We start from the raw sequence: 16,032 nt of genomic DNA on the forward strand, positions 1-16,032 counted from the left end.
AGAGGAGGAGAAGGGAGAGAGGGGTAAGGACAGAGGAGGAGAGGGGAGGAAGAGATCAGAGGTGGAGGGACATGCCATGAAGTCATACCTAAGTGAGGAAAGGAGGGAGGAGCAAGAAGAGGAGAAGAGATATTGGAAGAATTGTGTAGAATTGTAGAACAGCTGGTTGGATGGCAAACTTATTCAATACCAAAGAAAGTGAGAAGAGATGAAGAGGGAAGAGAGGAGGAGGAAGGAGAGAAAAGGAGCCAGGAAACAGGGGAAGAGAGAGAGAGAGAGGAAGAACATGGAAAAAAATGGGAGTGAGAGATTGAAGAGGCAAGAAAGAGGAGAAAAGGATTAAATGAGAGAAGGGCAGAGAGAGACAGAGGAACGAATCAAACCGCGACTACAATCTTCATATAATGCATTTTAAGTAGTGTAGTAGTAGTAGTAGTAGTAGCAGTAGTAGCAGAAGTAGCAGCAGGAACAGAAGTTAGTAGTAATTATTCAGAAAAAAACCTGCCTTGGTTTTAGACTAATGTTTGGGTAAAAAGTTCAAAGAAGTAGATCAAACCACAACTGCAATCTCATATAATTTATTTCAAGTAGTGTAGTAGTAGTAGTAGCAGTAGTAGTAGTAATAGTAGCAGTAGCAAGTAGTGAATATTCAGAAAACCCCCCAAAACAAAACATACTTGAGCACTGGGGCTCTAAGTGATCGAAAGTAATACCCATTTCAATGTATGTGTGTAAATATTGTATAAATGAACTTGTCGGGTATGAAATTCAGATTCCGTTTGCAAATAATAAGCGAGATACAACTTGTTTTTGTGGAAAACTTTGCAAACTTCCACCAGACGCTCTCATATTAGCACAAGGCCCGAGCAGCACCTAAATCTCCCTTTGCACTGGAGCGGGAGGCCATATTGCTGCAATAAAAAACAGTGGGAAAGGTGCTGCACTTTATTGCCAGCTTTGTAAAATTTTAAATATTTATGCACAAAAAGTGTGTAACTTTAAAATACACTTCAGATACTGCAAGTTTGAGCATTTTTGAGAAACTAGTCAACCACCAACAGACACTGAATTATAGGAGAGTAGAAGTGTTTTGGCTTTACACAGGCAGAAGTACGACCCAGTTTAAACCTATACGTCATTGCATTGGGACATTAAACTCTATCTAATTTAATATTGAATTAATTTAACCAATTAAGAATCAGAATGTTTTATATTGCTTCACAAATTTGGAACTTGCTTTGGCGTTATGGAACATTAAACAAAAAATAATATAAATGAAAAAATAAGATAAGGCATTAAAATAAGGTAAAAAAAAAAAAACAGACTTTGATACATAAACACAAAATACACAGTTTGGGCAGAACAACAGTGCATGTTACGTACAACTGTTTAAGTGACAGGCGTTATAATGTTATAAAGTGACAGGTGTTATCAAGTGGCAGGTGTTATAATGCTATAAACTAACTGATGTTATAGAGTGATAGGTTTTATAAAGTGACAGGTGTTACAGAATGACAGATGTTATAAATTGTCCGGCCTTATAGACTAACTTTGGACCACTGCAAACCGTTTAAAATGAACTAATTGTGTTATAGAGTGTCTGGTGTTATAAACTGACAGGTGTTATAGAGTGTACATGAGTCCAAGGGCAGAAGGGAAGAGGTTCTGGTCCGTCCAAAAGGGGAGGGGTGCAAATAGTCCATGTCCCGGGTGAGAAGAGTTAGCCGTGGTCTGACCTCCTCCCTCCTTTAGGCAGACTCATTGCCATTCGAGATAACTCCGGTGAGAGCAGCGCCTTGATCAGCTTTAGCGTTTTGTAGCTGGTGGTGCTCAGTTTGTGTACAGGAAGAAGAGCAGGGGGGAAAGTATACAGCCCTGTGGAACTCCTGCGCTGATAGTCCCAGTGTCTAACGATCTGTTTTTATATCTGTATAATTATATTTGGATGTGAAATCAAATAACTGAGTTGACTGCAACCAGATTTGCCTCTTATTAAATTTGATTTGTTTTACAGCCTCACTGTAAAAAAAAAAAGTACTGCGTAAGAGTATGTGCAAAAATAAGAAGTTTAACATTGTGCAATTGTATATTCTTGTACACTTGTGGCTGTGGGTAGGATTCCTGACGTATTTGTTGACATTCTAGAGCTGCGTTGGCATATTCTCCCTGTGTCTGGTTGCTCAGGTTTTTCAAATCATTTTCAAACTTGCTCAAAAAAATCAATCCCCCAGCTAGCTACTCCTGTTTGCTGCTGTAAAATTAAAGGTCCTGTACCCATTTCTTTACTTACTTCTGTACAGACACATTGTATAAGAAGCTCTCGAGGTCAAAGTATGTCCGCTGTGTACTGTCTGCATCTAATTATGAAGCTGTCGGGTAACCAAGAAGTGCATGTTGGCAAGCTAGTTGTGGTTAGCTTTACCGAAAATCACTTATAAACTCCTCACGGTGATTAGGATGTGCGGAATAACTTTGGACTGCTGCAAACTATTTAAAATGAACTAACTGGTTGTTTTTTTTGTTTTTTTTACGTTGTTCGGGCAGTAAAAATCAGGAACAGTGCATTTAATTCTTCCTTAGTACCTGCTCTAACAAAGATCGCCTGAAGAAGTTGTAGTTTGCATTAATACTTAAAAACATTATCCATCGTTTGAACCCGGACATTGGTAAAAGCTTATCCAAATCTCACTAATCGCCGTTGAATCTTTCACGTTGACCTCTAGCTTTGTCTTTAAATGCTCTTTTTCCAAACTCAATTCTCCATTTTTGGTTCTGTTTCGTCTGGTTTGCCGTTTATTTTTTTACATCTATCCTTATTGATATCTTAGCTTTTGCTGCAAGGAGTATTTTGAGTTATTAACCAAACTGCGTATCGAGCAAGGCCAATGAACGCCGCGCGAATCCCGCTATCCCTCCGAATACCGGCGCTATGCTAACAAGGTGTGTAATCCACTTTAATCAGCTCATATTTTATAAAACAAGGCGAGACTGGGAATTACGTTGAGGGGAGTTGGTTAAGCGGCCGGCGCGGAGCAAAGGCGAAGCTGTTTTTTGAAATTGGATGTGACGGCTTGGGGACCGCGACGTGATTTTACATGCATGACTGTGTAATGAAGCCATGCCAAATGGTCAGTTATGGTTAGCATTAGCCGCCGGAGGTAATGAAGGCTAATGCTAATGCAGCTATGACAGGCAGCACCGGGGAATACACGGACAGAGATGAACTGCTTTTACACAGGGGCGTCATGGAAAATTCATGAATTAAATTAAAATTATACTGCGGAAGATAAAATAACTCTTTATTGCGTAAGTGACAAGTATTAAAGGAACGTAAAAGCAGCAGTGGTGATATATTTACAGTATACGTTTTATCACTAACCCACAGAATAAATAAGTAATACTAGGGCAGCAGTGGTTCAAGTCCGTGTACCAGCATGGCATAGTGCTGTTGTGTCCAGGGGCAAGGCACTTAATGTTGGAGAAATACAGTTATAATTTTTGGGAGTGCCTTGCTCAAGGACACAAAGGTTATTTAGAGTTGGAAACAAACTGCAAACCTGTTAAAAGGCAACAGTTCAGAATTGTGGAATAGACTAAACACTACAGTGGTTTCTACCTTCATCTTGACCAGGGATGCCCAAAGTATTTTCCTTGGTCGGTCTAAATGAATACACATGAGAGGGTCGAGGGCCAAACCTAATGACAGTTTGCACATAAAAATATTCTTCAACAAAGAAATTTATGATTAAATTGACTTAACATTTTTCTAGAAATACACTAGATTGGCCTCCTTCCCATCTCCTGACAGTCTTTTCAATACAAAAGTGATCAAAACAGATTCTTCCTAAAATCTCAGTGCCCCCTCGTGGAACAAACTCTCCAGAGGCCCCACTCCTGATCCTGACTTTTGTATTGAAACTATAAAGACAGTATCTACAAATATTATTATTATTATTTTTATTTATTTTTTTTTATTTTTTTTTACAAATTTTGATGAAAGACTTACAAAAGATACAAGGAAAAGTATAAAAAGTGGTCATGTCTCCATCAATAGTCGGTGCCAGGGCATCTGTGGCTATGATCAATTTTATCTGCTACCAGATTTTTACTTTATAACTTTATCAAAACAATCAGCAATAATAAAATACACAAAGGTTGATAATAATGAATTACAAGTGACAATTTACTCAAGCAGCTCAGAGACGGGGTATTTTACTTCTATGGGGTATTAACTGCCAACTCCTAACAGATAATAAGACCGTGTATTCACCTGTTTGATACGTTTTTGTTTTGTTTTTTTTTGTTTTTGAGTCATCCCTCCCTTTGCTCTCCGCTTTAAGTCACTCCCCCTTCAGAGCGCTATGACAACACAATCAGCATACATCCCGCTAAAGAAACTACTGCACATCACATCAGGTTTACTGTACACAGGTCAAGTTGCTGTGTACAGTTTTGTATCATGTTTTTGTATATTTATGGAGAATCTTTGCTTATTTCATGTATTTATTTGTATTTTATGTGTGTATGATTTGTACTACATGTACTAGTTTTAAACTAGCTTAGTATGGCCTGAGTGCAGCTGCTAACAGGTTGCCCCGGTGGAATTGAGGGATGGGTCAAACGCAGACAACGTTTACTCACTACTACTTCATTCACACTTACTCAGACTGTACTAAGTAAACATAAAAATACATATAAAGTAGCTGCTTGTAGTGTCTGTAAGCGGAGGTTTGCCTGAAGATAGAAGACATCGCTGTTAGATAGACCGCTCAAACATCAACACAAACAAACCCGAATCCCACTCTCACTGGACAAATCAAATGCCCCCTACTCACATCCACACCTCCACACCTCCGCCACGTTGTCATCACCATTCTGACCATCATGCGTTTTATATCTTTACACTGGCTGCTTCATCGCGCCGTGTTTTCAATCATTTTTTCTCGTCTTCCTCCTTCCTCTCGCGCCATAAATTGTTTCAGATTCTGCGACACCAGACTGGCTTATGAATATATGAATACATAAAGCATATCGGCGCGGAGGACCCCATGCAGGAAGCTCCAGGAGTCAGACAAGGTAATGGATAGACCGGTGTAATATAGTGCGGAGAGGAGCACCACTTGTTACGAAAGCTTTAACTGCATCTCAATGAACAGCCAACAGCATTAAATATACGTGCGGCGCGGTAATGCAATCCAATATGGCCGCCACGTGCAACCGGACAAGCGCGAGGTTATTAGCAAGACGTAGTTCCGCAATAAACACACATAAATAATTAACCGTGTAGCTAAACGTGCGTATGTCACGGTAAAAATGCGTCCAGATATAAACACGTGGAATGATAATGAGGTTAGTAATGATCATAGGGACAAAAGTGAAACGGGTCAAACCTTTGCCCTTCAGCCAAAGCGTGACTAGTTCAAACCTGATCCCAGAACGATCCTAGAACATAGCACTGCAAGATATAGTATGTGACTCTTTTTCAAAAATAAAAGATAACGCACTGATCAACAGATTGCATTTATAACTTTTTAAAATAGGAAGGAATAGATGCAAAGGAGGATAGTCATGACTTGAAGTGGAGTAGCTTAAGAAATTGTGGCAGTTTTTTAATTATTTAGATTTTTTTTTTTTTTACTTGTTTGTGAGATAGATTTGGAAGTCGTGCTCAAATTTTAACTTTTAACTTTTTATTTATCAGAAGGTGGATAGTAATGAATCGCAATCACCAATTAACTAGTAGCTTAAAGACGAGGTATTTTACTTTACTTTACTATGGGGTATTAACAGCTAACTGCTAACACATCACACATTTAGATCACCATGTTACTTTGTATTGTTGTGAAAATGCTGTATTCGCCAAAGACACGTATTAACATGTTTTATATGTTTCATTTTTGATGCTCTTAGTCTCCGCACTCTTTGCTCTCTGTGCTAAGTCACTCCCCCTTCACAATACAATCAGCATGCATCTTGTTAATGAAACTACTGCACATCACATCAGAGTTGCCAAGTTGCTGTGTACAGTTTTGTATCATGTTTTTGCATATTTATGGAGAATTGTCGTGTGGGAGCATGGGTGATGTAGGCTTGTGGGCGGAGCCTTGTACAGAATCTTACAGCTAACCGTAAGAAGGGTTCAAATAATGTCCGGGAGAAATCGCTAAAATACTCGGATATGCATAGATGACATCAAAAACCTATTCAGGCATGTTTTTGATGAGGGAATAACGTTATAGAAGGACGTTATTTTTATTTTTTATTTTTTTCATAACATCCCTCTTTAAGAAATGTTAGTTTTTCCGAAATTTTGATATTTTTTCTTCTTTATTTTTTGAACCGTTCTTGTTTGAATTGCTCTGAACCCAGCATCTACTCAAAAATGACCTTATTTTTCTGAACAGTTTCATCAAAAAGAATTAATTAAACCTTTTCTGCTATTCTTCCAAGCATCTAGATTACATCACACAGTACTTTTGTTAAACACATAAAATATACTGATCATTAAATATCTATTATGTTCATGAACATCTCCGAGTGTAAACCGGCCTCTCCTAAACTCCACACAGTCCACTCAGGAGCCCCTTCGGAACCGCAGCAGTGTAATTATCATTTAGCAGAGCGTGTGTTTGACAGGGCCCGACCCGCGTGCAAAACCCATTTTCATTCTTCTTATTATATCACGATTATATAAACATTCTTAACCAGTCGTCATAGCAGCGGCAACAAATTACCACAAATTAGCCCCATATTGGCCGTTTTTAGGCGCGCCGAAATGAACACGCTCCACATGCGCTGAGTTTGTCCATAAATCAGACCAGTCCCACCTGTTGGGAGTAAACAGCCGCGGCGTTGATTAAAGCCCTATTTCAAAACATTTCGGCGCTCTCTCTCCCCTCTCACTGTTTTGGTTCGATCGCCCGCTGCATTTTGTAACTAAGGAACGCTGGTCTGACAGATGCGGCTCGTAAATCTACTCTCTGGGCTTCCTCTAGGCCTCCTATGTCTACCCATGTGTTTAATATGCATCCTCTGTACCATATACCATAGACTGTACTGAATAATCTCTCTAATGTCCCTCCTCTGCACCGTATAATGTCCGTCATCTGTACCATATGTTCAGTTCATCCTCTGTACCATATACTGGCTGTCCCTCCTCTGTACCAGATATAATCCCTCCTCTGCATCATATATTCACTGACCCTCCTCTGCACCACATAGTCACTGACCCTCATCTGTACCATATGTTCATTGACCCTCCTCTGTACCATATATTCACTGACCCTCCTCTGCACCACATAGTCATTGACCTCCTCTGCACCATATGTTCATTGACCCTCCTCTGCACCATCTATTCACTGACCCTCCTCTGTACCATATGTTCATTGACCCTCCTCTGTACCATATATTCACTGACCCTCCTCTGCACCACATAGTCACTGACCCTCCTCTGCACCATCTGTTCACTGACCCTCCTCTGCACCATATATTCATTGACCCTCCTCTGTACCATATGTTCATTGACCTTCCTCTGTACCATAGATCCTCCTCTGTACCATATATTCACTGACCCTCCTCTGCACCGTATATTCATTGACCCTCCTCTGTACCATATATTCACTGATCCTCCTCTGCACCACATAGTCACTGACCCTCCTCTGTACCACATATTCACTGTCCCTCCTCTTTACCATATAAACAGTTTATCCTCTGTACCACATATTCACTCTTCTTTCTCTGTGTCATATATTTTTAAAACCTGAACAATCTTGGGGAAAAAAAAGTCCAAATAATTACTGTCTTACTATCTTAAATAAAAGTTAAGTTCACAATGCATATTTGAACTTACATCAGTGTAAACATTTAAAGGAAACCCGAAACATCACGTGCTAACCGAGTACCGTAATGTATTTTGGAACATGTTTGTAGAGGACTGAACTATAAGGTTTGCTCTTTTTACACAGAATAAGACCCAATAGAGACACAAAGAGGACATCTGACACACAGGGACATTTCAAGTCATGTTTGTAGAGGACTTAACTATAGCTTTTACACTGAATAAACCCCATGTAGACACAGGGAGGGCATCTGACACTCTTGAACTTTTCAGAACATGTTTGTAGAGGTCTAAATTACAGGGTTACCAGCTTTTACAGAGAATAAGACCCATAGAGACACAGAGAGGGCATCAGACGCACAGGGACGTTTGAGATCATGTTTGTAGAGGTCTAAAATATAGCTTTTATACCGAATAAACCCCATGGAAACACAGGGATGGCATCTGACACATAGGGACATTTCAGATCACGTTTGTAGAGGCCTTAACTATAATTTTATACTGAATAAACCCCATTGAGACATGGGGAGGACATCTGACACACAGATGTAGAGGTCTAAAGTACAGGGTTGGCAGCTTTTACACAGAATAAGACCCCATAGAGACACAGTGAGGGCATCTGATAAACTTGCCCATTTCAGATCACGTTCGCAGAGGTCTAAACTACACTTTTATACCGAATAAACCCCATGGAGACACAGGGACGGCATCTGACACACAGGGACATGTTTATAGAGGTCTAAACTATAGCTTTTTACGGAATAAAACCCGATAAACACAATTTTTTTGGCTGTTTACAAACGACAATATAACTGCTAGCGTTTACGGTTTGCTAACAGTTCAAATTACAATTAAACCCACCTTTTAACCATTCTACAAAACTGCTCTCTCTTTCTCTCTCACCAACTCCTGAAGTAAGTTTTCCGCCCTGGTCCTCTGCTCCGTTTGAATGTTGCGTGACGAGGGAGCCATCACGCCCCCCGCTGCACAGAGACCAGCCCAATCATTACAGCAATAATATAGAACTATAAGCCAGCAATTAGGCTAATGGAAACGCGGCTCCGGTGGTGAAGCGCCGCCAACCCCCCTCCGAGAGCCGAAGCGGGGAGGAGTGCACCGTCTTGGGGTCCATTGATCGTCGTGGCCACCTGGTCTATGGCTCTGCCGAGGGCCCCCAGCACGGCGCGGGGGTCCCAGAAGCGCACCCACCCAGGCCGCGGCGCTCGCTAGCAGGCATATGGATAAGAGTCTATGGCCAGTCATGCGCTGCGCCGCCCGTACACATTAGCGCAGTATGGGTGGACGGGAGGGGAGGGAGAGCGGGGCTTTACGAGCGCATCAGGCAATAAGGTGAAGGCAGTGCTATTCTCGCTCATATATAGGTAGTAGATACACTGTAAAAATGAAGGATACGACTCAATACAATTACTCGAATTAAGAATCTCCCGGACACATTTTGGTTCATTTCGCTGATGTATTGGTGTAAGAATCGTCTAATTTTAAAGGTTCTAGTCTGTAACTTCGCTGCGTTGTACTTTGCTCGTCTCCGTGAAGATGCTATTGCAGGGACGTCAAATACATTTTCACCGAGGGCCACGTCGGAAAATGGTCGCTCTCAACGGGCCACATGTAAAATAAATGCGACTACTTTTTCAACTTGTTCATTATCTGTCTCTGTATTTATTTCTTTTTCGAGTTACAAATACTGCATATACATTTCCATAGATGTAAAAATATGGCTGTATAACTGTATTTCGTGATAAACTGACATTTTAAGACAGTCAAACCTTTTAATTTATCTTGTTGTGGGCCACATAAAAAGACGTGGGGGGGCCACATTAAGCCCGGGGGCCGTGAGTTTGACACACGTGTGCTATTGCTTTGACTAGAATGTTTCAGAGTAGGGCTTTAAGATCTGATCTGTGAGGAAAAGGGCCCATTTGTAGGAAGATCACAGGTTCTTCAGGGCCATAAAATGACAATAATTAAATAAATACTGGAAGAAGGTTAAGAAGTTTAACGCCATAGCTTACAACATTCCAGACAAAGACGTAACATCGCTACGGAGACCTGAAGGTTACACAGTGTGCCTTTAAGTGTAATTATCTTACTAAGAAAGATTTATAATTTTAGCTTAAATTAATACCAGATTTTTCTAGTAAATTAATGCAAATTAGAATAAAAATCACAAATGTACACGGGTATTGCAGGGTATATCAGGTCAAGCTTTGAAATCAATCATGTAGGAGTAAAGGACTAACAGAGGAGATGAAACCACAACAGTTTAAAAGGAAAGAAGGAGCTAGGAGTTAGGAGGTATAGCAAGTGTATAGGAAGCCATAGTATGCAGAGCCTTACCACAGCATATGTTTATGAGCCCGGAGAACAGAGGAGAGGAGGAGGAGGAAGAGAGGACGAGAGGAGGAGAGCAGAGGAGAGGGGAAAACTAGACTATCACTGCCCTCTTTTGTCAGAGTCTTTAAGTGTTGAACCACCTCTGGTTTACACTGCAGCACAGAGCAGCTACGTAAAGGAATTCAATAGGAGATGGAACGGATGAAATGAATCTGACGTACTTTAAGACTCGTAGGAAGCTTTTTTTAACATTGCAAGTGTAAAAAAAAATAAGTAAAGGCTTCTCTGTGTATGCTATACTGTTATTAATATGTATGGAAAGTGGTATTAAAGCGCATTGACACATTTTTAAAGTTTTTGCAAATAAACTCTTTCAGATGAGTTTATATTTATACAGACTCCCAACCGGCTTTACTGTTTAAAGTAAAGATTAAAAAATATTATGCCTATACGGACACAAAATATTAGCGTACGTACAAGCCTTTCAAACCATTTTTACACATTCGCTAATCAGACTTTGATAATCTGACTTGTTTTCAGCTTCGAAATCACAAAAATGCATGTTTAAAAAATGAAAATATACCTACGTTAAACCAGTTCAGTTTACGTTACTCCGCTAACTCCAAAAAGACATCAGGCTAACACAAAAAGAGTGAAAACTTGACGTTATACTTTTACCAGACAACTTTTGAAAGTGTCCAGATACACTACGGATATTCATCTCATCCTTTTAGCGGAATAATTTAGTCATTTATCTATAGGCAGACAAAAAAGGTAAGAGACGTGTCCCGAGTCTCGATAGTAAATTTCGTATTTGTCAGCGTCTGTGTCCAGAATTGGCGTGAAAATTGCTTATATTGGTAGTTTGGTCCATTCTGGGAGAGTATGTGTGTGTGTGTGTCTGTAAGTGTGTGTTCTGTAGTAATTTGCAGCACTAAACAAGTCAAATTAACTGTCAAATCCTAGAGTTCATATTGTGTATTCAGTTATTTCTTTGAGGGAGAATAAACAGGACTGCTGACAGAAATTTTCCAACAATGAACAAACTGATTGCATAAATACAATCACTTAGCCGTATCAACAAGTGCCAAAAACACAATTACCTTAATAACCAACCCTATAATTGCATGAAATAAACTCAACCAATAAAGTTATGTCTGAGTTGAAAGAACTTAAATGAAATACTTCCTTTTTTTTTTGAAACCGCAAGTTGAAATATAAGACAATAAAAATTTTAAATCTTGTTTTGTTTACCAAGGCAAAACTCCACTCCACAAACCAGCAAAGTAAATGCCACATTAATATTATTATTATAGCGAACTTTGCAATGAAGTTCCCTTTTTTTCTTGCCTTATAAATGGAGATACAAAGTGATATGGAAAGGTTCAGCCCAAAAAAAAAGCGACAATACGGAGCATCTCATCAACTATTTCAACATTTCAAACAGCCAGAATAAACCAGCGGACAGAGGAACCAGAGTTTACGACGGGGTGTTGTCGTGGTCCTTACCTGCCCAGCTCGGAGTCTCCATGTACGGGTGAAGGTTAGCGCTGAGGCTGGTCAGTCGCGGAGCAGCCGGAGCTCACAGGACAACTGCAAAAACACAAAAGAATACACAGAGTTAGTGTCGAAGTATGGCATGTAACTATCTCCAAGCAAAAAGGATGCCACTAGGTCAAGTTACGTGTCAGATCAGTGGAGGGGGGTGACCATGCTTACACAAATGATGCATGGTTTTAAAGGTGTTGTTAAGGAATACAAACAGAAACTAAATCACACATCCTTGGAGAGTGACGAACCTTCCGAAAAGCACGTTTCAGAAGTTTAACCACACGTGTAAAAGTCTCAGTATTGTGGCAAATATGTTATTAACTCAACTTTTGTTCCTTCTTTTCTTTTTCAAAGCATTTTCAGGGTCACCTTCAGTTGAGGGATTTTACAAAAGAAATAAAAAATGACCAGGTTGACCAGGCTTCACTGTGATTGTGTTGCCAGATAAGATGGCGCTCATCAGCTTTCTTCTTTACCTTAAGTAAGAAGTATCTGTTTTTGGTCCCAAACACATAACGCCGCAGAATGGTAAACCCTCGTGTGTCGTGTGTGGCTTTTTATTTGAGTTTGGATGTTTTCAAATGCAAAAACCTTGAAAAGTGTTTTAATTGTGCGAAAAATGCTGGAATTAATGTTTATGTTGTACGTATGTGTTTATGGTAAGATAGTAGGTTGAACAATGGGGAAATTCCTGTGTTGCAACGCCCAGTTCAAGAACAGCAGAAGAGTAAATATATGAAATCAGACATCACGAAAAATCACTATTAATACTATACTTAAATGCAACTAGAATATTAAAAGAATAGTAGAATCAGACAAGACAGAAAACAACCATCATGGACAACTGCTTCCTATCTGCTTTATACTGACTCCAGATATTGTCGTTTTATTTTTGTTAATTAGTATGATTGTAACGGTTTTATTTAGACAAACAATAGCATCGTCATCACAAGCGACGGGAACGATGCAAAGTGATTCAACAAAGTGAAACCACACAAATACACAGAGTCAACACACAGGATCTATATGAATCCAAATGGAAATATTATGGGCACAATTACATGATTTGTGGAGCGTGTAAATAATCCCATGAGCTCGTGTGTGTGCGTGTGTGTGTGTATCTGTGCGTGCGCTCGTGTTTGAGTGTGGGAGTGTGTACGTGAGCTTGTATGTGTGTGAGTGTGTGTGTGTGTGTGGATGTCTATGTGTCTGTTTGTGTGAGCTCTCGTGTGGTGTGTGTGCTTTCGTCTCATCAACTATTTCAACTTTTCAAACAGCCAGTGGGAGTGTGTGTGTGTGTGGTCTGGTCTGTGTGTGTATGAGCTTGTGCGTGTCTGTGTGTGAACTCTCGTGCGGTGTGCATGCGCGTGCTTGCCTGAGTGTGTGTGTGTGCAGGAGCTTGCGTGTGTCTGTGTGAGCTCTTGTGTGGTGTGAGTGTGTGTCTTCCTGTGTGTGTGTGTGTATATGTGTGTGTGTATGCTCTTGTGCGATGTGTGTGTGTGTGTGGGGGGTGTATTTACATGGACATAAACAAACATGTTGTGTTGACATCAGGATCAGCGCTGACGGACGCCGCGTGGGGGGACGGATGGGAAAAGAGTCAATATTGGCACAACGGATCCCAGTATTTATTACACAACATTTTATCTGCAGTCATTTTTATTGTTTATGGCAAAAAAAAAAGTAAGACCCAAACTGTTTGTTGCTTGATAAAGAATTAGATATAGTTTTAGCCTTTTTTTTTTTTTTTTTTTTAATAGAACATACAATATTTTTTCATATATGGCAAGATATTTATTATATTACATAAAGATATTTGATTTACTTTTAACAAGTTAATATTTAAGGTGCTGTCCCTGATGTTTACTGTCTTAAAAATGTGAAAAATCAAATAGTTGCTGTGTTCCAAAGTGATTCCTGACCTTCCTTATTCATCCCAACCATCCTAATTATTCACCGTGATGAGTTTATAAGCACTTTTTTTAAACTTTCAGAGATCAGAGTGGAGTTTTGCCATCACGGTAAAGGTAATACGCTGCACTTCCTGATTCTCGGACAGTAGAATGCGTTATAACTAGATGCAGACAGCGCACAGCGGACTTATTTTGACCTCGAGACACATTTTGGTCAAATCAACGGGGGAAAAAATGGGTACAGGGCCTTTAACACATCTATATGACTGAAATCTGAAGTACTAAACTAATGCAACAACCTCATGCATTTCAGAACATGTTTATAGAGTCGTTTGCAATGGGCACTACAATACGAAACAATGGACTTTTACCTGGCGCTCCAATCAAACACTTGAATGTTTTGAGAAATATCCCAAATCAAGATATGTTATAAAAAATTGACTTCACGTGTGTATTTTTGCAGTGCACACCATCTCTCACACTCACTCACACACACACACACACACACACCCCCACACACACCCACACACACACAGTCCTGGTGTTTCTGCTGACTCCACACTGAGCTGCTGTTGGCTGCGGCCCAAGACCAAGTGCCCAATGAACCGCGGAGAAAACGCCATTGATTTAGCCCTCCGCCCACCTCTCTCCTCCCTCTCTCCTCCCCCTTTCACTCCCCCAACCCTCCTCCGCGCCACCTCTCTCCTCCCCCTTTCACTCCCCCGTCTCCTCCTCCTCCACCCGTCGTCTGTCGCCTCGTCTTTTCACTCCCCCGTCCTCTCCCTTCCCCTCCCACGTTCACTCCCCAATCTCTATCGTTCCTCCTCGCCCGTCTTTCTCCTCCCTCTCTTCTCCTCGCTGCACCCCCTTTTCCATTACCCCATGACCCCCTCATTCTCTCCCCCTCCGCTCTTTCACTTCCCATCTCACTTCTTTCCTCCCTCTTTCACTCCCCTTTTTTCCCCTCCCTTTGCGCTCCTCCTCCTCCTTTCACCTCCACCAATCACCCCTCCCTCTCTTCTCCGCCCCCCAACCTATGCTCCTTCCTTTCTCCCACCTTTCTACCCCTTTCCTCTCCTCCTCCTTTCACTCCATTCTCTCTAATCTCCCCTCCCTCTCTTGACCTTCGCCCACTTTCACTCCCTATTCGAGTCTACTTTTTTCCTCCCTCTCCTCCACCTTAACCCCACACCTCCCCTTTGACCCTCAATCCCTCTCTCCTTCTCCACCTTCTTTCGCTCCCCCTTCCTCCATCCATCCATCCATCCATCCCTCCCCCAAACGCACCCGATTAGCATTAGCGACACAAAAAAAAACAAAAAAACAGTAGACCCATGCCAACGCAATTTGTCATTTATCAAAAGTAATTAAAAGCAATTTTCTTCCCTCTTGTTGATTGGGAATTGAGTAATTGTTGAGCGTGCGAAAACCGGGGGAATAAATAAAACAGAAGGAGAATGAATTTTACATAAACTCCGAGGGAAAAAAAAAAAATCCGACGCCGTAAAAACAGGCCTAGACATCTGGCCGTGTGATAGTGCTCAACATGATTACGACAGCAAAATAACTGTTGTTTAGCTCCTTCTGATACACCACCCATAGGCGCTAAATTATGTATTAGCTAGAGCATATTGACGAGCTAGACTTAAAAGGCCGAGCTTGTAGCGCGGTGTGTGAAGAAGTAGGAGGCCAAATGCGAACACGCGTTGGCTAGTTAACAGCAAAATATAAATAAATAAAATAAAAGTAAAAACATCTCCCACTCAAGCCGAAGGGGGAGGCTACGCACTGCAAAAAACATGGCTGTGTTCACACTTCTGGTTCTGATTTAGTCCCAGTTTAGTCCTGATGTAGACTAGGTTTACTTATGTTTCCTGGAGACTGAGCTAAAACATTTATTTCTTATGTTAAAACAGACGTACTGTGCTTGTGTCTGCTGTATAGTATAATCTATAACACCCGTGGAGCGTTAAGGTATAATTTGCATGTTTTAAATCGCAATATTCATCTAAAATGACTTGCAGTGGTCCCTCGTTTATCATGGGGGTTACAGTCTAAAAATAGCCCTCAATATGTGAAATTCGCGAAGTATCAGCTTTATTTTTACAATTATTCTATATGTTTTGCAGCTGTAAAACCCCTCACCACACACTTTATACACTTTTCTCACACAGGCATTAACATTTTCTCACATTTCTCTCTTGTTTAAACTCTCTCAAAGTTCAAGTCTTCGTTGGCGCCTTTGTCGGTGCTGAACGTTTCATCGACATTGTGGGTTTCGTCGGGGAGAAAACTTGTAAACATACAGCACTTCAGAGTCACACTGCGATCGAGCATTTATATAAATTTGTCTGAACACTTTCTGTACTGCACAGG

The 16,032-nt window shown here is 40.7% G+C and overlaps 1 protein-coding gene across 1 annotated transcript in view; it reads right to left on the reverse strand.

The window, feature by feature from the left end:
* rbfox3a (RNA binding fox-1 homolog 3a) overlaps positions 1–16,032 on the reverse strand; it is a 1,019,729-nt gene that overhangs the window by 578,557 nt on the left and 425,140 nt on the right. The window contains exon 4 of the mRNA XM_055223823.1: positions 11,702–11,785. Within this exon, the coding sequence (XP_055079798.1) occupies positions 11,702–11,723 (22 nt within the window). The 5' untranslated portion in view covers positions 11,724–11,785. The remainder of the gene's footprint in view (positions 1–11,701; positions 11,786–16,032) is intronic.

Source organism: Periophthalmus magnuspinnatus, chromosome 8, assembly GCF_009829125.3.
Source record: "Periophthalmus magnuspinnatus isolate fPerMag1 chromosome 8, fPerMag1.2.pri, whole genome shotgun sequence".
NCBI classification, from domain to species: domain Eukaryota; kingdom Metazoa; phylum Chordata; class Actinopteri; order Gobiiformes; family Gobiidae; genus Periophthalmus; species Periophthalmus magnuspinnatus.